A 24,817-nucleotide genomic window follows, 5' to 3' on the forward strand; every position below is an offset into this window, starting at 1 on the left:
TCTGGCCCATTTTGGAAGAGTTACAACCTATTTGCTAGTTTCCTTGAGTTTTATAGTTAGCTCACAGAACCAAAGAATTCAAAAAGACTATAATCTTCAGGAATCTGTTTCTTTCTGTAAGAAACCAGGAATTCCATTTAAGTACTATCTCTTCCCCCCAAAAGGAAAGATTATGCTATTTCTTATTAAACATGACTATAGAGTAGAAATAACATACAACAGAAAGAATAACTCTCCTCAACCATATCCACCCCCAGAAATACTAAGGTTAACAGTTAGGCACATATTCTTCCAGATTTAAGGAAAATAAAAACTCACACAGATATTATGTACGATTTAGAATCAGCATACAAACATACAGTTGTAGGTCAGGTGGTATCAAGGGAGAAAGAAAAGAGGAAAATAGGAAAGAAAATGCCATCTGCTATCATTCCTTTTTTTGGCACTAGTAGGGGGGCAGTCAGGGTCTCTCATGCTCTGTCACCCAGGCTGGAGTGCAGTGGCACAAGCATAGCTCACTGCAGCCTCAAACTCCTGGGCTCAAGCAGTCCTCCCACCTTAGCCTCCCAAGTAGCTGAGATCACAGGCATACACCACAGCATGCTGCTAATTTTTAAATTTTTTATAGAGACAGAGTCCTGCCATGTTGCTCAGGCTGAACTTGAACTCCTCAGATCAAGCTATCCTCCCACCTCAGCCTCCCAAGTACTTGGGACTACAGACCATGCAAAAAGTCTGGCTAATTTTTAAAATTTTCTTGTGGAAATGGGGCTCTCGTTATGTTGCCTAGACTGGTCTCGAACTCCTGGACTTAAGAGATCCTCCTGCCTCAGCCTCCAGAAGTGCTGGGATTACAGGTGTGAGCCACTGTGCCAAGCCCAGGTCCTTACTTTTATCACAAGTACTGTATCACTTATTTACAAATTAATCTTCTCCTATGAGAATGTAAGTTTCTTACCTGTATCCCTAATAGCAGAGGCCTGCACACAAAGAAATGAAGATTCTATAAATGTCTGAAGAACTAATATTTCTAATTAATGATTTTCACACATTATAAACTATGACATCCTTTATTCAAGTCAAGTATTACTTAGAAGCCGAATATTATTAAGAGTAAAATATGGCACACTACTTGGATCGAGCAGCCCAGAGACTCCATTCAGCCCTTCACTCACTCCTCAAACAAATTTGTGCTGTAAATGTACTTACTTCACAGGGGCTCGTGCGTAAACTTGAAGCCAGTCAGGAATTTCTGCAGTATGATATGGATTTGCAGGTACCAGAAGGGAATGATTTCTTTCAGTTTGCTGTGGCTGGTATGTGACAGGAGGTGGTTGATCATACCGAGGTACACTAAGAAGAAAGGAGTGACATTCTTTAGGATAAAGGTCTTAAAATCTAAACAAGAAATTATAAAGAACAAATAATACTTAAGCATTTTTCAGTGTGCCTTCTGTCCAAACTGACTTACACCACCTAAAAGATAATGTATTTTTAAGATATTTCTTCTGGCTGGTATTTAGTCTTTTCAAAAACAGGTTCAAAGGAGGATATGAAAAAGCTAGAACTAAGTTTTAACCTTTATACAAAGGCTTAAAACTAGAATAGTAAATTCCCACAAGAAATAGTCATCAGCTGTAAATTCATATCAGAAAGGTTGACAGTTTCTAAGAAAGGATGTTTCCTTCCTCCTGTAGGCTGAAAATGGGGGTCAGGATATGTAGTGACGCAGCAGTGAGTATTGTGTTTGAAGTATCTCTATCCAATGCAGATAACTTTTCAACTTTTACCAACTCAAGAGAACATATGGGAGTCAGAGTTGATCAGAACCTATTTTAAGTCACAGAGATTAAAAAAAAAAAAAAGACCATACTTTAGTTCTAATAGCCTGTGTATGCTGTGGGCAGTGGAGATATTATATGGGAAAGTGTAAGGAAAGCACTGAACCACCTGAAGGTTAATAGCTGAACTCGAAGCGGCCAAAAGGGTCTATTTTAGACCGAAAGGGGTCTGCACCTTCAAACATAAAGATTTATGTGTATATGTGGCCAACAAGCATATGAAAAAATGCTCAACGTCACTGCTTATTAGAGAAATGCAAATCAAAAGCACAATGAAATAAATACCATTCCACATCAGTCAGAATGGCTATTATTAAAAAGTCAAAAAATAACAGATGCTGGTATGGTTGCAAAGAAAAGTGAATGCTTATACACTGCTGGTGGGAATATAAATTAGTTCAGTCACAGTGGAAAGCAGTTGGGAGATTTCTCAAAGAACTTAGAACTACCATTCAATCCAGCAGTCCCATTAATGGGACTATTTCTACAAAGGAATAGAAATCATTCTACCATAAAGAAACACGTGTGCATATGTTAATTGCAGCACTATTCACAATAGCAAAGATACGGTATCAACCTAAATGCCCATCAATGGTGGGCTGGATAAAGAAAATGCGGTATGCAGACACCATGGAATACTACCCAGCCATAAAAAAGAACAAGAGCATGTCGTCTGCAGCAACACTGATGGAACTGGAGGCCATTATCCTAAGTGAATTAATGCAGGAAGAGAAAACTAATACCACATGTTGACAGGTAGGAGCTAAACACTGAGTACACATGGACACAAAGAAGGGAACAATAAACATTGAGGCCTACTTGCGGGCAGAGGATGGGAGAAGCATGAGGATTGAAAAACTACCTATCAGGGACCGGGCGTGGTGGCTCACACCTGTAATCCCAGCACTTTGGGAGGCCGAGGCAGCGAAGCACCTGAGGTTGGGAGTTCGAGACCAGCCTGGCCAACATAGAGAAACCCCGTCTCTACTAAAAATACAAAACTTAACCAGGCTTCGTGACGCATGCCTGTAATCCCAGCTACTCGGAAGGCTGAGGCAGGAAAATTGCTTGAACCTGGGAGGCGAAGGTTGAGGTGAGCTGAGATCGCGCCACTGCACTCCAGCCTTGGCAACAAAAGTGAAACTCCATCTCAGAAAAAAAAAAAAAAAGAAAAGAAAAACTACCTATCAGACACTATGCTTATTACCCGGGTGATAAAATAATCTGTACCAAATCCCCAAGCCATGCAATTTACCCATGTAACAAACCTGCACGTGTACCCCTGAACCTAAAATAAAAGTTAGGGAGAAAAAAAAGAAAATGTGGTGTATATATAACAATGGGGAGAAAAAAATGCATGTGTATATTAGAAAAGGTCACTGTTTACTAAACTGGGATTAAAATAAGGTTAGATTATGCTGTGGTGAACAATTTTAAAAGATCAATATGCAAATGGAACCGAATTCTATCTTCAACTCTTCTTTCCTAAATAGGTTCAAAGGAAAATGTTCTTTGATAGTACAACTGGGGGTGAAGAAGAATTGGGACTTTGAAGTCAGGTACGCCTGGATTTGAACCTCAGCTTTAACACTTACAAACTATGTAAATGTAAGCAAAACTCCTCCTATCCCTAAGCCTCAGCCTCCATACTTGTAAAAGTGGAATAATAAATTCATACCACAGGTGGTTGTTCTCAGGATTAAATGACCTAATGTAAGTCAAGAATTTTGTATAAGGATTGGCCTAAGATAGACAACCAGACAACTATTAATACTACATATGTGAGCTTAAGGGCAGCGTTTATTCTCTCTTGTTCAACTTCTACCAAGTTGTTGAGAGAAGTAAATTAACTAATTATGAAATTGCTTTTAAAAAACTATTAAAATTCTGTAATAACATAAGGTTAATGATGATTGTATTAGTCTATTTTCACAATGCTATAAAGAATTACCTGAAACTGGGTAATTTATAAAGAAAAGAGGTTTAATCGACCCACAGTTCCATAATTGGGAGGCCTCAGGAAACTTAAATCATGGCAGAAGGTGAAGGGGAAGCAAGGCACATCTTACGTGGTGGCAGGAGAGAGAGAGAAGGGGGAACTGCCACACACTTTTAAACTATCAGATCTCGTGAGAACTCACTACCAGAACAACATGGGGGAAATGGCCCCCATGATTCAATCACCTCCCACCAGGTCCCTCCCTTGATACATGGGGATTACGATTTGAGATGAGATTTGGGTGAGGACACAGAGCCAAACCATGTCAACAAACAGAAAAGTAAACTCTCAAATCTGGTTATCTGGACTGCAACAATCATTGCCACCTGATGACCACACCACAGGTTTGATTCTTTCAAAGGACAACAACCTCAGTAGTTGAATAAACACTGATTGGGTGCCACTACATGGAATCATGGGAAAAAGCAGATTTTCAAAGTTGAATTAATAAATCCAAATATGTAAAATAATTAAAACAACACAATAATGATAAAGCTTAGTTTTCCAGTTGATAATACTAAAACACATTTTCATAACTATTTTAATGGTTCTAAGAAAATACAAATGTCCACTATAACCAAAAAACTGTATTATGCCAGATGACACTAAGCAACATTTATCAAAATGCAGATGATATTTTACTCATTTTTAATCTTGTGGCTCAGCTTTTGAAGCTCAAATGTGGTTAATTTGAAATATTTGCAACTTCATTACTAAACTAATACTAGCTTTTATGTACTTTGAAATCCAGTGTGTATTTACACTTACAGCACATCTCAATTTATATTAATCACATTCAAGGGCTCAACAGCCACATGTGACAACTGGCTATCAGGCAGCACAGGGCTAAAAGTCTGGCAACAAAGCAGATCTACCCAGCCCAGTATCAATCAAAACAGCACAAAGAATTACTGGCTATATTTATTAAACAGAAATGGGATGTTTTGTTCAGTCCCAATTTTCACTTTCTTGTCTAGTAATAGCAAGAAACAGAACATACAATCATGTCTGAAATAGAATAAACAGCAAAATGTTATAATTCAATTGTACATTCTGACTTAGGGGGTAGGTCTGTATTATTTGTAAAAATTTAAGTGTAAGAAGGCAGAAGCTTTAATTATTTAATTTTCTGGACACCTATAACAAAAACATTCTGGCATTACTACAGCAGAATCTGATCATAAGAACAATGATCTTGTTTTTGAGGTTTTTTTAAAGAGAAAAGTATTTTTTAACTTATTAAAGTCATTTATTACTAAATGTATGTCCAGAGAAAAATGTAAATTTTGAAATATAAGGCTTTCAAATCTCAAGCTTTAGGATGCTATTCTCTTAGATGAAAATATCAGTTCAAAATCCAACATTAGACAATCCCGAAACAAAAAGTTGAAAATAAAGTTGATACTGTACCTAGGAGCACAGGGATGCCTGTATTGGGCCTTCTTATTTGTGTGATCTACATAATAGGTTCCAAATTCGGATGACTCAACTCGTTCCCAGCCAGGAGGAAGTCCTTCTCGCTCAAGAGGATGGCTCCAGTGAGTTGTATTTGTGTTATGATCTATATAATATTTTCTCCCTCTCATTGTCCAGTCCACAGACCAGCCAGGAGGAAGGGGTAAATCTTCAGAACCATGGTTAGTCAAATTTCCTAAAGATGTAGCAGCAACTCTCCCAATACCTACGGGGAAAGAGAAAATGATAGAGAAGAAACAGAATAATTATTCAATGCAAAAAATGTACCAGCTAGCAAAGTCACAACATTAACTATCCTGATTGTACTCTTCTATTTAAATTCATGATTATGCCCATTATGATGGTTTTCATAAAACTAGTCAGTATTACTATTAAGGAATTATAAAAAGGGGGAGGAACTAGACTTTGAAATTAGTAGAGGGTTTTTTGGCTGATGCTTCCATCAACAGGCCATACAAACACTTAACAACAGGTTGAGCATCCCTAATCCAAAAATCTGAAATCTGAAATGCTCCAAAATCCAAAACTTCGAGAGCTGACATGTTGCCACAAGCAGAAAATTCCACACCTGACCTTATGTGATGAGTCATAGTCAAAATTCAGTCAAAACTTTGTTTTATGCACAAAATTATTTAAAATATTATGTAAAATTACCTTCAGGCTATGTGTAGAAGGTATATATGAAATATAAATGAATTTCATGTTCAGATTTGGGATCTCTTCCCAAGATATCTTATTATGTATATACAAATATTCCAAAATTAAAAAAAAATCCAAAATCTCAAACACTTCTGGTCCTAAGCATTTTGGGGTAAGGGATAATCAACCTGTAGCAGTAAAGCTACTTAAGTATGTATACTGCCAAAAGAAAAGTGGGAAAAAGAAAATTTCCCCTGATTAAAGATTTGACATTTCAGCTTTAAAAAAAATGCAAAAATGAACTTGTAAAACCATTCCCGGTTACAAATTCTTAAAAGTAATCTGGCTGTGCCCTAGAATTATTAAGTAAGCATAAGGTAGCAGGGTTAAGGTCAACATACAAAAATTAATATTTATATATTAACAAACAACAACTGGAAACAAAAGTTATTGAGATAATATCATTTATAATAGCTCCAAAGAATTGTGCAGGATCCATATGCTAAAAACTACAAAACACTGATGAAAGAAATAAAAAACCTATCACATTAATGAATTGGAAGATTCGACATAAAGTTAAGATGTCAATTCTCCTGAAATTATCTTTATCTTTATAGGAGTCCCCCCTTATCCATGGGGGGATCCATTCCAAGACCCCCCGTAGATGCCTGAAACTGCAGATAGTACCTAACCCTGTGTATGCTGTGTGTTTTCCTATACATACGTATCTATGATGAAGTTTAACTTATAAATTAGGCACAGTAAGGGATTAACAATAAAACTGAACAATTATTATAATAAAAACTGGGTGAATGTAATCTCTCTCCCTCTCTCTTGAAAGATCTTGTACCATATTCATCAATTTTCACACTGCAGTTGCAGAGGTAACTGAAACTGTGGAAAGCAAAACCATGGATAAAGCGAGACTACTGTCATTCCAATAAAAATTCCGGCCGAGCGCAGTGGCTCACGCCTGTAATCCGAGCACTTTGGGAGGCCGAGGTGAGCGGATCACCTGAGGTCCGGAGTTTGAGACCAGCCTGACCAACATGGTGAAACCCCGTCTCTACTAAAAACACAAAAATTAGCCGGGCGTGGTGGCGGATGCCTGTAATCCCAGCTACTCGGGAGGGTGAGGCAGGAGAATTGCTTGAACCCGACAGCAGAGGTTGCAGTGAGCTGAGAACGTGCCATTACACTCCATCCTGGGCAATGAGAGTGAAACTCCGTCTCAAAAAAAAAAAAAAAAAAAATTCCATGAAGTTTTTGTAGATACAGATAGTTATTAAACAGATTTTAAAATGTATACTGAAAGGCAAAAGAGAACTAGAGTAGCCAAAACAATTTTTTTGAAAAAGGGATAAAGCTGAAGGACTCACACTACCTGATTTTTAAGGCTTACTATAAAGCTACATTAATCAAGACAGTACGGTATTGTCAGAAGAACAGACAAATAGATAAATGGAACCGAACAGAGAATCCAGAAGAACACCCACACAGACATGGTCAACTGATTTTTTTATAAAGGTGAAAGGGCAATAGCAGGGAAAGGTTTTTCCAACAAATGACGTTGCAACAACCGGACATCCATATGCAAAAAACCTAATCACAACCTATACCTGCCACCTTACATACAAATTAACTCAAAATAGATCATATATCTAAATTTAAAACTATAATGCTTTTACAAGAAAAAAATAGAATAAATTTTCATGAGTTGAGTTTAGATAAAGAGTACTTTTTTTTTTTACCATGATGCTGAAAGTTCAACTCATAAAGAAAAAATACTGATTAAATTGAACTCTGTCAAGATTAAAAACGCTTGTGAAGGACACTAAGAGAAAGAAAATCAAGCTGTAAACGGGGAGAAAATGTTTGCAAATCACATTATTAGCCAAAGAACTTTGACCTAGAATATACAAAGAATTCTCAAAACTCAACATTAAGAAAACAACCCTGAGCCTGGTGCAGTGACACGCACCTGTAGTTCAACCTACTCAGGAAGCTGAGTAGGAGGGTTACTTGAGCCCAAGATTTCAGGTCTGCAGCACACTATCATCATGCCTGTGAACAGCTATGGCACTCCGGTCTGTGCAACAGAGTGAAACCCCTTCTCTCCAAACAAAAACAGAAGAAGAAAACAAAACGACCCAGTTAAAAAAAAAAGGGGGTAAGAATTTTTAACAGGCACTTCACCGAAGACAACATATTGATGGTAAATAGCGCGTGAAAAAATGCTCAGGATCATAATTAGCCGTGAGAGAAATGCAAATTAAAACCATAATGAAATGACAATACACATCTATGAAAATGGCCAAAAAAAACAAACAAAACCTGACAATACAAGTGCTTACATGGATACAGAACAAATGGAATGCCCATACACTGCTGGTGTGGATGCAAAATGCTACAGTCACTCTGGAGAACAGCTTAGCAATTTCTTATAAAGTTAAACATATGCTTTTCATACGCTACAGCAATCCCATTCCCAAATATTTACCCCAGAGAAATGAGAAGTCATCTTCACACAAAATCCTATTTGTGGATATTTACAATGACTGTATTCATATTTGCCCCAAAGTGGAAACGACACACATGTCCTTTAACAGAATGGATAAACAAACTGTGGTGCAACTGTACAGTGAAATCTACTCAGGAATAAAATGGAACTAATTATTGGTACATGCAAGAATCTCAAAGATGAATCTCAGAAGTATTATGCTGAGGGAAAGCAGCCAGTCTCAAGTGGCTACAAATTGTACAGTTCCATTTTTACGAGATTCTTCCAAACACAAAACTACTAGGACAGAAAACAGTGATTGCTAGGAACTGGAGGTGAGGGACAGGAGTTGACTATAAGAGGACAACCTAAGGGAATTTTAGAGGGTGTTTGAAATGTTCTATATTCTCATTACGCAGGCATTACATGAAATCTATACATATGTTAATACTCAGAACTGTGTAACTTGAAAAAAGTTAAATTTACTATATTTTTTAAAAGAATAATCTGGCTGCATAATTTTATTCTCACACAAGAATACTAATAGTTGGCCGGGTGCGGTGGCTCATGCCTGTAATCCCAGCACTTTGGGAGGCCGAGGCGGGCAGATCATGAGGTCAGGAGATCGAGACCATCCTGGCTAACACGGTGAAACCCCATCTCTACTAAAAATACGAAAATTAGCCGGGCGTGGTGGCGGGCGCCTGTAGTCCCAGCTACTTGGGAGGCTGAGACAGGAGAATGGCGTGAACCCGGGAGGCGGAGGTTGCAGTGAGCCGAGATTGCGCCACTGCACTCCAGCCTGGGCGACGGAGCAAGACTCTGTCTCAAAAAAAAGAGAATACTAATAGCATATGTATAACAAATCACCCCGAAACTCAGTGGCTTAAAACAAGAAGTATTTATTTGGTTCACCACAGGTTGGTGATACTGGCTGAGCTCAGTAAGTTTTTTCCTTGATATTTGGTACAAATTATCTTTACTGTCTCATTACTTGATGAAAGTTATCTCTTGTATAACTTTCAATATGAAGCCCTACTGATGATCAGACCTCCATTTCTTCTCTGACTTAAGCTGATATTTTTTTTACCCTTAGCTCACTCTGTTCCAGCTACACTCACCTCCTGGATGCTGTTCTCGAACACGGCAGGTACTGGCTGTTTATTCTCCCTAGAAGATTCTTCCTTCAGATATTCTCTTGGCTCACTCTCACCCTCTTCAAGCCTCTTCTCAAATGTCTCAAGGAAGCTTATTCTTACTATGGCAATCTACATCTGCTGAGCTTCTACTTACCGTTTTACTTTTTTAAAAAGCACTTTAACCTTTTAACTTATTATATAATTTTAGTTTGTTTATTTACCTACAAGAATCCCACAAAGAAGATTCTTAGGACGGGAATCTTTGTTTTGTTCACAGATACATCTCCAGTCTCTAGGACAGTGTCTACAGAATAAAGCACATAGTAAGTGTTAAATAAATAAGCTGCAGTAATAAAGACAGTGTAGTATTAGTGGAGGAGATACACACATCAACGAGACAGAAACTGCATAAATATTTTCCTTGATTTTTGGACTTATTTTGCCTCTTTCACTCCCACATTTTACTAGTTCTGAAACGAAGGTGTTTTTTATAATCAAGAGAGTAAATCTGTTAGCCACTAGGCAGCAAATACAGATGTATTATCATTGCTGGTGCATGTTCTAACACAGTCCTAGGAAGACAGTATGTGGTTCATACTATTATTAATCCTCATTATTTGTAACAGTTGCACCCCAGACAAAATTTTAACATAAATTTGAATCCCTGTGCCTGAAAGGTACAAGGATACAGCATTTAAATGAAAAGTTAGTGTGTTAACAGAAGACTGCCAGTCAACCCAAGGCCCTAACTGCCAAATTTAGAATATCTCAGAATGGTCAAAATAAGAAAGACTGGGTGACCATTGAGGTGTGAAGGAGTACCATGCCAGAGCAAAACATCTACTAGTCAAAAGTTCCCAGCTGACTTTGAAGAGCTTTTAAAATTACAGTTGGCTGGAAACTAAGGCAAAATGAAAACATCAAGTTTACCTTTAAAGAAAGGCAAATGAAACAGACCCCACTGACAAAAGGTAATTTAGAAGAAACTTTAACATTAAGGTAAATGCTTCAATTCAAACTCAGATTCTAAAGAAGGATATGTAAGTGTATGGATAAATACGGGTTATTGACATGTGGTTTAAGAAACTGTTTTTATTTAAATACAATATACAATGCATATGCATAAGGCTAGTCACTGCAGCAACATCTATAGTTGCAAAAGGCTAGAAATCAACCAAATGTCCAATAATAGCAAACTGGATGATTACACTATTACACGCACAGAACAGAGTACTATATTATATAGTTGTAAACACGAATGAAGGTGATTTCTATTTATTGCCCTGGAATAATATTAGGGATGTATGATGTGAAAAAAGAGTCTGGACAGTACACCACCATATATACATATATGTAGTAGCCAGCCAGTAAGGTGAACCTGGGCCCCAATTATCCCTGTCCTCCTGGGATTCACACCCTTGTCTGTGTGACCAGTAGTTTATGGCAGAAAGGATGGTGTGTGACTTCTCAGATTAGGATATAAAAGACCGTGCAGCTTCTGCCTTGGTCAAGTGTACTTGCTCTCTCATCACTCACTCTGGGGGAAACCAGATACCATATCATGAGAAGCCCATGAGTGAGGAATTGAGGCCTTCAGCCAGAACTGAAGCCTCCTGCTAACAGCCTTGTGAGTGAACTTAGAAGCGGATCTTTTGGCCGGGCGCAGTGGCTCACACCTGTAATCCCAGCACTTTGGGAGGCCAAGGTGGATGGACCACCTGATGTCAGAAGTTTGAGACCAGCCTGGCCAAGACGACAAAACCCTATCTCTACTAAAATTACAAATAATTAGCTGGGCGTGGCGGCACATGCCTGTAGTCCCAGCTACTCAGGAGGCTGAGGCAGGAGAACACTTGAACCTGGGAGATGGAGTTTGCAGTGAGCCGAGAGCGTGCCACTGCACTCAAGCCTGAGCAATAGAGAGAGACTCTGTCTCCAAAAAAAAAAAAAAAAGAAAAAGAAAGAAAGAAATGAATCTTTCAGCCAGAGCGAAGCCTTCGGATAACTGCAGCCCCAGCTGACGTGTGTGAACTGCAACTTCATGAGATCCTGAGTCAGAATGACCTGGCTAAGCCGCTTCCAAAATCCTGACCCACAGAAACTGAGATAATAAATGTTTATTGTTTTATGCCAATGAGTTTGGAAGTAATGTGTTTTACAGCTACAGAAACCTAAAACAACACATATGAAAGAGAATATGAATACATATTTTACATATATATGTATTTGTATCTATTTTCATAAAGTGTTGCAATGAAGTATGTAACAAAAATTAATAAAATTGGGTATTTACAGGGGGAGGAAGGAAATGGGGTGGAAGAGGACAGGAGTAGAATTAATTTTCTAAATGTATTCTGTTTTATCATTTTGATTTTGCAATCTTTTAAATATCCTATGTAACTTACAACAAAATTAAATCAAAATTTAGATAAAGCAATCCCTAAAAAGTGAAAACAAAATGAAGTAAACAAATCTAAGAGTACATGAAGCAGCTAAAGCATACGTCAGAAAAATTAATTCAAAGTGAATTTTATGTATTACTTATTTATTGTTATTTATTTTTGAGACAGGGTCTCACTCTGTCACCCAGGCTGGAGTGCAGTGGCACAATTACGGCTCACTGCAGTCTCAACCTCTGGGGCTCAAGCAATCCTCCCACCTCAGCCTCCCAAGTAGGTGTGACTAGGGGCATGCACCACCAAGCCTGGCTGATTTCTTTCATTATTTTTCGTAAAGACAGGGGGGTCTCACTATGTTGCCCAGGCTGGTCTCAAAACCCTTAGACTCAAGCATTCCTCCCATCGCGGCCTCCCAGTATGCTAGGATTACAGGCATGTGCCCCTGTGCCCAGCCCAAAGAGAATTTTCAACACAATAAATTGTACTTCCTCATTGGGAAATATCCTAAATTTAAAAAATAAACTACAAAGAAATCTTCTGTTTTATTCAGTAATCATATTGTCGATGACACTTTTTTTAAAGCTAGTTATGCTACAGATAAAGCAAATGAATAGTTACATAATTGTCAACAGGAACCAAGATTTTCAGTATGAGAAAAAAATAAAAACCTAAGGCAAAAAGAAGGTAGCTCAATGTGAATATACTTACTGCCAACAAACTGTACACTTAAAAATGGTTAAGATGGTAAATTTTCTTATGTGTATTTTATCACAATTAAACATTTTTTTAAAAAGCTAAAAGTAAAAACTTGGAAATCTTAAACTGCCAACAGTATGAACTCATAATGAATTTCTATTTCCAGAAAGCAACAAAACATATTTCCCAGATATGTCCATTGAAAAGGTCTACAAGCATTAATCCACCAAATAGCAATGAGTACAAGCGTGCAACCCCTGAATACTACTTCCCCATCCAAAGGAACCAGGGATCCTTAGAATGGTTGAGTACAGGACTGAGGCAGAAAATGCACAATATGAGCCTGGAACATCTAGTCACATTAGAAAGCAAAGAGAAATAAAAAGGAACCAACATTGAAAGGGCTCCTGCCACCAAAGAAGCAGCAATTTAAACATCAAAAGGAATTACCACACCAATAATTAAAACTAAGTATAAAAATCTTAAAATCTACCAGCTCATCCTGGAGAAATGGCTTCTGGGTCAGGGAAAATACATGGTAATATGGAACATGAGAAAAACATCAGACTTTTTAAATTGAAAAAAAAGGCTGGGCACAGTGGCTCACGCCTATAATCCCAACACTTCGGGAGGCCAAGGCGGGTGCATCACCTGAGGTCAAGAGTTCAAGACCAGCCTGGCCAACATGGCGAAACTCCATCTCTACTGAATATACAAAAATTAGCCAGGCGTGGTGGCACGTGGCGGTGATCCCAGCTATTCAGGAGGCTGAGGCAGGAGAACTGCTTGAACCTGGGAGGTGGAGTTTGCAATGAGCCAAGATTGCGCCACTGTACTCCAGCCTGGGTGACAGAGGGAGATGTCTAAAAAAAAAGAAACTGAAAAAAAAAAAGAATTGAAATTGAGGTACAATCTACAAAACATTCTGTACTCCTCAAAACTGTCAAGGTCATAAAAAACAAAAGACTGAGAAACTAGCATAGATTAAATAAGACTAAAGACATACAACAATGAAATGCAATGCAGTACACTCTGGAATGAATCCTAGAACAGAAAATAAACATTAATAAAAAAATGATAAAATCCAAATAAAGCTTGGCGTTAAAAATCCATGAGTTCATGGTTACTTTTGTAGGTGGCTAAGGTATCAATTCATCATTCTGAAATAGCAAACAAAGGAAAAGATCTAGCATTTAACCCTTCTTTCCTATATGAACAGCAACCAAATAATTGATAAAGTCCTTAATTATAATATTCCAACTAATAAAGAAGAAATGACAGAATTCAAGTATCAAAATTTGCAACACTTAGACATACTTTGGAGATATTTCAGGTTTGGTACCAGATTACTGCAATAAAGTGAATATTGCAATAAAGCGAGTTACGTGAATTTTTTTGTTTCCCAGTGAATCTAAAAGCTATCTTTACGGCCGGACACGGTGGCTCACACCTGTAATCCCAGCACTTTGGGAGGCCGAGGCAGGTGTATCACGAGGTCAAGAGATCGAGACCATCCTGGCCAACATGGTGAAACCCTGTCTCTACTAAAAATACAAAAATTAGCTGGGCCTGGGGGCGCATACTTGTAGTCCCAGCTACTCGGGAGGCTGAGGCAGCAGAATCGCTTGAACCTGGGAAGTGGGGGTGGCAGTGAGCCGAGATCGTGCCACTGCACTCCAACCTGGCAACAGAGTGAGACTCCATCTCAAAAAAAAAAAAAGGTTATATTTTACAATATATTGCAGTCTATTAAGTGTGCAATAGCATTATATCTTTAAAAAAAGTACAGGTCTTAATAAAAAAAATTTTATTGCTACAAAAATGCTAATGATTATCTGAGCCTTTAGTGAGTTCACAGCATCTTTTTGCTAGTGGAGGGTCCCGTCTCCATATTGATGGCTGCTGACTGATGAGGCTGGTGGTGTTTGAAGGCTGGGATAGCTGTGGCAATTTCTTAAACACAACAATGAAGTTTGCTCCATCAATGGACTTTACCTTTCAAGAAAGATTTTTCTGTAGCATGTGATGCTGTTTGACAGCATTTTACCCACAGTAGCATTTCTTTCAAACTGGCGTCAATCCTCTCAAATTCCACTGCTACTTTATCAATTAAATTTATTTAATATCCTAAATCATTAGTCATTTCAACAATATGTACAGCTTCTTCACCAGGAGTATATTCTATCTCAAGAAACCACTTTCTTTGCTCATCCATAAAAAGCAACTCATCTGTTCAAGTTTTATCATGAGACCAGCAGCAATGCAGTCACATCATCAGGCTCCATTTCTTATTTTAGTTTAGTTTGCACACAAGTGCAATTCCTTGTGATGCCCCAAAACAATTACAATAGTAACATGAGCAATCACTGATCACAGATCACCATAACAGGCAGAAATGAAAAAAGTTTGAAATATTCCAAGAATTACCAAGATGTGACACAGAGACATGAAATGAGCACGTGCTGTTGGACTGCCACAAACCTTCAATTTGTAAAAAACACAGTATCTGCGAAACACAATAGAGCAAAGCACAATAAAATGAGGTATGCCTGTAATAGTGCTAGCCAATGATCATTAATGGCTGCCAAAAACCAGTAACAGATAAAAGGCTTATGGAGAACTTCATGATGATGGATGAATTAAGCTGACATCTGTACCCATGGCTGCATCTTAACATCACAGACAAATCAGTCATTATATGTCACTGGAACCTATGCAACAGAAAGTACACAACATTATCTATGCAGTATTCTGGCAAAAAGGATGTAAGAACAAAAACAGAATAAAGATCACCCTTGTTTGGTACCCTTTCAAAAGAAAGCTAACATACAATTTTTTAAAAGATGGTGACAATAAAACAGAACAAAACAAGCCTTTTGGTGAAACTGACCTTAGGCTTCTATTAAACTGCAATTGAAAGTTTAATACGTATAGTTTAAGCAACTTCAGTACTTAAAGAGAAAATATTTAAACGGAAAAGAAGCCAATGTATGAAACACATGTACACAGCAAATGACTTTAATATCACATCGTAGAAACACAAAATTACTTTACATTGTAATATGTTCATTATGTTAAAAATGCTTTACAGCCAAAACCAAGCATAACAATGTAACAATTTTTTCTAATGTATAGTCAATTCAGTGTACTTATATGAGTTACTTATAAAAGCCATAATATTTTGGCTAACAGAGCTTCCCTCAGGAAATATATAATAGAAACAAAATTCTAAATACTGCATTATTAAAAACAAAAGCTGCCTTTTTTTTTTTTTTTTTGAGACAGAGTCTAGCCTCGTCCCCCAGGCTAAAGTGCAGTGGTGCAATCTCAGCTCACTGCAACCTCCACCTCCCAGGTTCAAGCGATTCTCCTGCCTCGGCCTCCCGAGTAGGTGAGATTACAGGAACCTGCCACCATGCCTGGCTACTTTTTGTATTTTTAGTAGAGATGGGGTTTCACCGTGTTGGTCAGGCTGGTCTCCAACTCCTGACCTTAGGTGATCCATCTGTCTTAGCCTCCGAAAGTGCTAGGATTCCAGGCGTGAGCCACTGTACCCTGCCTAAAAACAAAAGCCTTTATAGTAATTAAAAACAATACAAGGGCCGGGTGCGGTGGCTCATGCCTGTGATCACAGCACTGGGGGGCCGAGGTGGGTGGATCGCCTGAGGTCAGGAGTTCACGACCAGCCTGACCAACATGGAGAAACCCCATCTCTACTAAAAATACAAACTTAGCCGGGCATGGTGGCACATGCCTGTAATTCCAGCTACTCGAGAGGATGAGGCAGAAGAATCACTTGAACCCAGGAGGCAGAGGTTGCGGTGAGCCAAGATCGTGCCATTGCACTCCAGCCTGGGCAACAAAAGCGAAACTCCGTCTCAAAAACAAAAACAAAAACTATACATGTTTAGAGAGTATTAAAAGTTTGTGGCAATTTCATCTATCAAGAAAACTCATATTTCCATATATGTACTGAACTTGCCTAAATCTAGAACCACATGTACTCTTACATTTAAACAACATTAGGTACCAAAAGCCATATCTGACTATAAATTTGCGATTCATATTTAAAGGAAGCACAAAGACCTCTCTGTAAAAACTCTCATTTTTAAAGCCTGACAATTTGATAAAGGAGCCATGAAGTACCCAAAAAGTTGCAAATAGGCACATCAGCTTTACTAACGCTATTAAAAAACTCCAATGCCCTGTAAAGCCATGATTCCTAAACTTTTTTAGAGATATCTATTAATAATTTCAAAACATACCCCAACTGTATTTTTTTTTTTTTTTTTTTTGAGACGGAGTCTCACTCTTGTCGCCCAGGCTGGAGTGCGGTGGTGCGATCTCCGCTCACTGCAAGCTCTGCCTCCCGGGTTCATGCCATTCTCCTGCCTCAGTCTCCTGAGTAGCTGGGACTACAGGCACCCGCCACCACACCCAGCTAATTTTTTGTATTTTTAGTAGAGACGGGGTTTCACTGTGTTAGCCAGGATGGTCTCGATCTCCTGACCTCATGATCCGCCCGTCTCAGCCTCCCAAAGTGCTGGGATTACAGGCATCAGCCACCGCGCCCGGCCCCAGCTGTACTTTCTGAAAGCACAAAGTGTGATATATTTTTTCAAATTATTATTTGTGATAATTTTACAAAATCTATTGAGATAAATGTACAGTACAAAACAAAAAAAAAAACCACTGTTCTAAAGCATAAAGCATTACCAAAACAGATCCAGAAGATTAAAAAATAAAAAAGCTATGTCAAGCTCTAATAAATCATTCCTCCAGTATGAGTTCAGCCAGAAAGCTCAAACTTCAATAACCAACATCCCAAGTATGTGGGAAAAGCACAGAACACAAAACACTCACTTTTTTGTTGTTGTTTTTTTTTTGAGACGGAGTCTCACGCTGTCGCCCATGCGGGAGTGCAGTGGCGCAATCTTGGCTCACTGCACCCTCCACACCGCGGGTTCCCTGGTTCAAGCGATTCTCCTGCCTCAGACTCCTGAGTAGCTGGGATTACAGGCACACACCACCATGCCCAGCTAATTTTTGTATTTTTAGTAGAGACGGGGTTTCACCATGTTGGTCAGGCTGGTCTTGAACTCCTGACCTTGTGATTCACCTGCCTCGGCCTCCCAAAGTGCTGGGAATCACTCACTCTTACAAAGGACATGTGCAAACAGTTATGGATGTGTATTCTATCCCCAGCCCTTTCCATATGTCTTATTTCATAGCCAAAACTGCTCTAGGAGGTAGTACTATTACCACCAATTTACAGATGAGAAAACAGGTTCAAGTGAATTATTTTACCAGTGGTCACACAGGTGGTATAAGGTCAAATGCAAACCTGTTACTAACCATGTAATCTCAGCAACAAAAGATCAATTGTTATTTATTCTTTAAAGAAAAATATGACTACCACTAGTAAAAGAAAAAGCAAGCCACCAATTTTGATCCAAATCAGTGGGAAAAAATGATAACTTCAGTTTTTGAGTGACAAGAACAAAATTACCTTTCTGTAATTTCAAGTAGTCCTTGAAAGTAATAAACTGGATTCATAATCAATCCTCAAAACAGCTTCTATGTGCAGGAATTAACTGCACAAACACCTTCTATTAATACAAAGTAAAACATTCATACACTAAACATATGACTTAGTCGAAGACACAGATAAAATATTATTTTCTCTCTCAGCTATCAGTAGATGTGCCAAAAAACTTAAATCTCATACAACCAGGCAGATATTTATGAGATCTACCATTATGAATAAGACTCAAATAGGCCGGTTTCCAAATTTTGTAGTGGCTACAGACAATAAAATGGATCTAGAGCTCTAATACAGTTCCACAGGGTCCCTAGTAATGGATACTACACATTATTAGCGTGTGTTATAATCAAGATGTTGATAAAAAGATCTAAGTATTAAACTCAACCAAATGCTTTCTCCCTTCCTCTGCAAAATAAATACAGAAAAGGTGGTGTCTCTAAAGATTATCAACCCCTCCTCAAAAGATTCTGGTTACACAAATATTTACACATTACCCGAGTAATTGCAAATCCAGTATTTCTTGATAAAGCCCACACTTTTCAGTCTGATTTTTGTATCCTGATTTCTTTAGTCATCTTTAAACGTTTAAAAATGTTTTTGAGACAGAACTAAAATTTAAGCGCAAAACAAAGGAATTCAATCTGCCTTTAGTATTCCAACTAAAGACTTCCTGTTAACAGCAGGATTCCTTTCTTTGGCACATACAGTAAGTGCGTGACTGGTATGTGGCCAAGAACATTAAAGGTCAAATTTTCTAATCTGAAAGTTCTACAGCTAAACGTAGAACTTTCTAGGCTCTAAAACTTTCTGAGATTATACAACTTGTTTTTGTGCTTCTACTAAATACAATAAGCTGAATTTAAGCCTTGACACAAGGTGTTTCCTGAAAATCTAATAACTAATTGACAGGAATTACTATTGCCATTAAGTCATTACAAAACAAATTTTCCAACCTTGTTATGCTTATGACAATCAAAACTGAATGTTTCTGAAAATAAATCTATCGCACAAACCTATCCTATCCTCCTACAAACTTACTTTCTCCTTTCTAGTCATTCAAATTCCTTGAACCTTATTCAGCATAAATCCTAAAAATATGTTTTAAGTCTTCTCAAGGTAAATTCAAGAAACTTTCAGCTACTGTCTCATATTCAGATTTTTCCCTTGTGGAAGAGGCAGTTATTAGGCTTTTCTGTTTGGCATGTAATTGGTTATTAATCTTTCCCTGCAACTTTAGAGATTCCTTCAAAAAAAGTACTACTTTTTTCTACAAGGTAAAACATTAAATCTATATTGCCCTGATAAAAATGAATCTTATCAAATGAAGTCTCTCAAGCTCTCAAGCAGTGTATCAACTGCTGTAAAGATTTTTTTTTTTTTTTTTGGTTGGGAGAGATACCTTATTACCCGAGATTCTTCAACTACCTGCAACTTTCTTTAAACCTAACGCAATCTGATATAAAAGAGCCTGGGATGAGACTTCGAAGGCAGAAGTTTACTGTCTCATTATAACAAGGTCTTGGCTAGTCCATGAAATCAAATCTTATTTCATGCATGTGTGTTCCAATAAAACTATTGTATTGCAGGAGGCAAGTCTATCTGGCCTATGGGTGTAGCTTGCTGACTCCTGCTGAAGCCTCCCTCATAAAATTAAAAACACCCTCAAGATTAAAATTACGGTAGGGGCCTGAATTTTGATAAAATATTTTCCTTCTCTCTTTTTCCACCTCCATGTATGACTGCTTGCAAAGTCATTTCAACAAATGGCAGTCACTAATAATTGTCTTCCTGTGGCAGCCCCTGGGCAGGCTGCCCATAAGATTAACGAACCTGTTTCTTTTAAAGAACAATAATCCAGACTGGGTGCTGCGGCACATGCCTGTAATCCCAGCACTTTGGGAGGCCAAGGCAGGCAGATTGCTTGAGCTTGGGATTTTGACCAGCCTGGGCAACACTGTAATTCAGTCTCTACTAAAAATACAAAAAATTAGCCAGGTGTGGTGGTGCATGCCTGTAGTCCCAGCTACTCAGGAGGCTGAGGTGGAAGGATTGCTTGAGCCGGAGGTCGAGGCTGCAGTGAGCTGTGATCATGCTACTGCACTACAGCCCGGGCAACAGAGCAAGATTCTGTCTCAAAAAAGAAAATAGAAGAGAAGAACAAGAAAACAATGATCCTAGATCACACAGACCCCCTTGATGGTTTCCAGAATTTGGACTGGCCAAACAGGCCAGGCCACTTTGATCACTGGTGATCTCACCTCCTGCAAACTTTTCTGCTAAGCTATAGGTTTAAACAGTAACCTGCCATTTTTTCCCCAGCTTTCTTTCCATAGTAACTGGCAGTCACAAACACTACTGTAAAACCTAAGACTGGTTTCGAGATATTTTTCAGACTTTGCTTACAAGTGGACCAACTGACACCAAATGGACCAGTGTTCCATGAACTCAACCAAGGAACTGACTTGGTCTTGTGACTCCCCAATTTCCCAGCAACTGATTCAGCACATGAAGACAGCATTGATAACCCTATGATCTCATGCCAGTCCAATCACCAGCACCCATCCCCTAGCCCCCTGCCTGCCAAATCATCTTTAAATATCTTAGCTTCTCAAGTCTTGCGGTGATGACTCTGAGAAACATTTCCCATCCTCCTTAGCTGCCTTGCAATAATTAAACTCTTTCTTCTTTACAGTATCTGCTGTCTCAGAGTCCTGCTCTATTTGGATACCAGACAAGAGCCCAGTCAGGTGGTAACACTGTTTTATAGCATTTTTTGGATACATAATATTTGCACGTTTATGGGGCACATGTGATATTTTGATACATGTAAAGAGTATGAAATAATCAAGTCAGGGTATTTAGGGTATCCATCACCTTGAGTATTTATCATTTCTATGTGTTGGGAACATTTCAAGTCCTCTCTTTTAGCTATTTCAAAATGTTAACTGTAGTTACCCTACTCTGCTATCAAACCTTAGAACTTATTCCATCTAACTGTATGTTTGGACCCATTAACCTACCTCTCTTTACCTCCCCTCCCATCCTTCCCAACCTCTGCTATCATTCTATCTCCATGAAATCAACGTGTTTCGCTCCCACATGTGAGTAAGAACATGAGACACTTGTCTTTCTGTGCCTGATTTCCCTTAATATAATGACCTCTAGTTCCATTCAAGCTGCTGCAAATGACATGATAAACATGGCAGTGCAGGTATTTCTTTGATATACTGATTTCTTTTCCTTTAGATAGATACCCAGTAGTGGAACTGCCAGATCATATGGTAGTTCTGTTTTCGGTTTTCTGAGAAATTTCCAAACTGTTTTTCACAGGGCCTGTCCTAATTATTGTAACATTCCCACCAACAGTCTGTAACAGTTGCCTTTTCTTCACACTCTCACTAGTAGTATTTTTTTTGTCTTTTTAACAATAGCCATTCTGACTGGGGTAAGACACCTCACTGTGGTTTTCACTTACATTTCCTTGAAGATTAGTGATGTTGCACATTTTTTCACATACCTTTTGGCCATTTGTATGTCTTCTTTTGAGAAACGTCTATTCATGTCCTTTGCCCACTTTTTAATGGGGTTGTTTTTCTTACTGTTGGCTTCCTTGCATATTCTGGATATTAGTCCCTTGCTGGATGAATCTTTTGCAAACACTTTCTCCTATTCAATATGTTGTCTCTTCATTCTGTTGTTTCCTTTACTGTGCAGAGGCCTTTTGGTTTAATATAGTCCCATATGTCTATTTGTTTTTGTTGTCTGTGCTTTTGAGGTCTTAGCCATAAAATCTTTGTTAGATCGATGTCCTGAAGTGTTTCCCCCACATTTTCTTCTAGTACTTTTATAATTTCAGGTCTTAAGTCTTTAATCCATCTCAAGTTGAATTTGCATATGGTGAGACAAGGGTCAGATTTCATTCTTCTGCATGTGGATATCCAATTTTCCCAGCACCGTTTATTGAAGAAAGTGTCCTTTTCCCAATGCACGTTCTTGGTGCTTTTGTAAAAAAATCAGTTGGCTGTAAATATGTGGATTTATTTCTGCATTATCTATTTTGTTCCATTGGTCTATGTGTGTCTTTCTATACCATGTTACTGTGGTTACTATAGCCTTATCTGTGGTTACTATAACCTTATGTGTGGTTACTATAGCCTTATTTCGAAGACAGGTAGTGTGATGCTTCTAGCTTTGTTCGGTTTGCTCAGGATTACTTTGGGTATTTGGGCTCCTTGTTGGTTCTGTGGAAATTTTAGGATTGTTTTATTTCTGTGAAAAATGACTGGTATTTTAATAGGGATTGCATTCAATCTGTAGATTACTTTGAGCAACATGGTCATTTTAATGATGTTAATTCTTCTGACCCATGAGCATGGGATGTCTTTCCATTTGTTTTTGTGCTCTTCAATTTTTTTCATCAGTGTTTTGAAATCTTGTTATTTATTTATTTATTTTTTTTTTTTTTTTGAGACGGAGTCTCACTCTGTTGCCCAGGCTGGAGTGCAGTGGCGCGATCTCAGCTCACTGCAAGCTCTGCCTCCTGGGTTCACGCCATTCTCCTGCCTCAGCCTCCCAAGTAGCTGGGACTACAGGCGCCTGCCACCACGCCCGGCTAATTTTTTGTATTTTTAGTAGAGACAGGGTTTCACCGTGTTAGCCAGGATGGCCTCAATCTCCTGACCTCGTGATCCACCCACCTTGGCCTCCCAAAGCACTGGGATTACAGGCGTGAGCCACCGTGCCCAGCCTGAAATCTTCTTCTTTTAATGACATACTTGAATCTGAAAACGTATGCAATTAACTTGTACTTTATTTTGAAGTTGTGACTGGAAAGTTGCTTTAAAGTCTGTCTTTAAACTTACAAAAATTATGTCAAACTGCTCCTAAGAGAGGATCAGTAGATTTAGTTCTTATAGTATTTCCTCAATTATATTTGGTGAATTAGATTTTCAAAACAAGAGTTTAACTTGTTATTAATTCTTCATATTTACATACTTAAACCTCAGGTAGAAAAGTATTACAAGCTATCAGTGACGTCTGCAATATAGGTGGGAAAGGTGAATGCAAAGAATAACACATATTCTATATTAACAGTAAACATAGCTATTTCTGTTCTCCCTCAGCTACCAAAAACTGTCTTAAGCCTCCAGATTTAAAACCGCTGGGTTCATTCACTCATTCAGCCGTTTATTTTTGTGAGCATCTCTTAGGCAGTCATGTGCTGTGCTAATCCTATCTGACTCTTCCCTCTCCTTTGTCCTTCAAACCCCATTAGTGGCCAAGTCCCATTAATTTAGGCATGTCCCACTTCTCCTCTTTCCAAATTTCTGAAGTATAGGTCAAGTCCTCATTAACCACTGAATATGCACCAAATGGAAGATTACGCAGTCATTAAAACCACTCATAAAAAGTATACAACATGAAGAAAATCATTCAAGTAAAAAGAACAGAAAACTGTACAAAATATTATATAATCACATCCATGTAAAAAAAGAATTTGGCATGGAAAAAGATGAAGAAAATAACATACTAAGAGGCTCTCTGGTGGACAGGTACTTTGCCTTTACGTTTCTGCATTTTGCAAATTTCCTGTAATAAGCAGTTATTATTCTAGAAGAAAATATAAATGAGCTTTATTTTTAAAACTATTTTAGTTAGATAACAAATTATTCCTGAGGTTCAGAACTGCATATCAGAAATAACCAAAATAAACACTCAAGCATGCAGCTAATTCTTTAACCTAATTCCTTAAAAACTAAAAGGTGCTTTTACCCATGCCTCTTACTGCATTTCCACATGCCTAGAAAACCTCTCTTCTACAATGTTCCAGTGAGACTCTGATGTCAGCTTTCATAAAATAAGTTGTTCTTACCAACTATTCCACATTATTTTTAAAACTTCAGTGATCTGCTTTCTCCTAAACTCTAATTCTCATTTTTCCTTTAAAAGCATCCTAGATTTGCCTTTTCCTATTACCACTGGTACCCACTGGTACTTGCAATCCTCTTTTCTCTAGGAATCTACCCTTAATTCTAGTACAAAACTAATCTTTAAACACTGCTTTCATAAAATCACTTGTCTTTCCGAAATGTGCAAGAGCTTCCACTTGACTCAAATCTAAGCCTATTGTTGAACCACAAATCTCCACTCGACCTTACATCTTATTTCTTCAAACCAGGCAGAACTACACTGTTCCTTATATTTAAACCATGCCTACTCTGTTTTCATTGTGCTATTCCCAATTTTCCACATAAAATGTCCTTCTTCTGGCCCTTGTTAATCTAAAGGCCAAGCTCAAGGCCCACTCCAAGTCCTACCTCTTCCATGAATCATCTCTTTAAGTATTCCAGCCTATACTCATCTCTCTTCTGATTCCCTGTTGCACTTACAGTTAGTATCACAAAGTATAACAATTGTTCTGTGACCATTGTGTATAGATTGGTTTTGTTTCCACAAATAAGGTACTAGACAAATAAGGTACCAGAAAGCAGAGACCCACAGACCGAAGGAAAACGCTAGACACATGAACAGTTAATACTAAATGAATAAATTTTTTCTACAGTCAAAATACTAATGCTCCAAA

General features: G+C 38.2%; 1 protein-coding gene across 2 annotated transcripts in view; it reads right to left on the minus strand.

Moving 5' to 3' along the window:
• SAV1 (salvador family WW domain containing protein 1) overlaps positions 1-24,817 on the minus strand; it is a 34,647-nt gene that overhangs the window by 5,892 nt on the left and 3,938 nt on the right. The window contains exons 3-5 of one of the 2 annotated variants that reach the window (XM_034937525.3): positions 5,251-5,521; positions 1,210-1,353; positions 899-980 (exon numbers count right to left, since the gene is read on the minus strand). In XM_034937525.3, coding sequence (XP_034793416.1) covers positions 914-980; positions 1,210-1,353; positions 5,251-5,521 — 482 coding nt within the window. In that variant the 3' untranslated portion in view covers positions 899-913. Of the gene's footprint in view, positions 1-898; positions 981-1,209; positions 1,354-5,250; positions 5,522-24,817 lie in introns of those variants that run through there. The other variant, XM_003831732.5, reaches the window with a different exon arrangement.

This window comes from Pan paniscus, chromosome 15 (assembly GCF_029289425.2).
Source record: "Pan paniscus chromosome 15, NHGRI_mPanPan1-v2.0_pri, whole genome shotgun sequence".
NCBI lineage: Eukaryota > Metazoa > Chordata > Mammalia > Primates > Hominidae > Pan > Pan paniscus.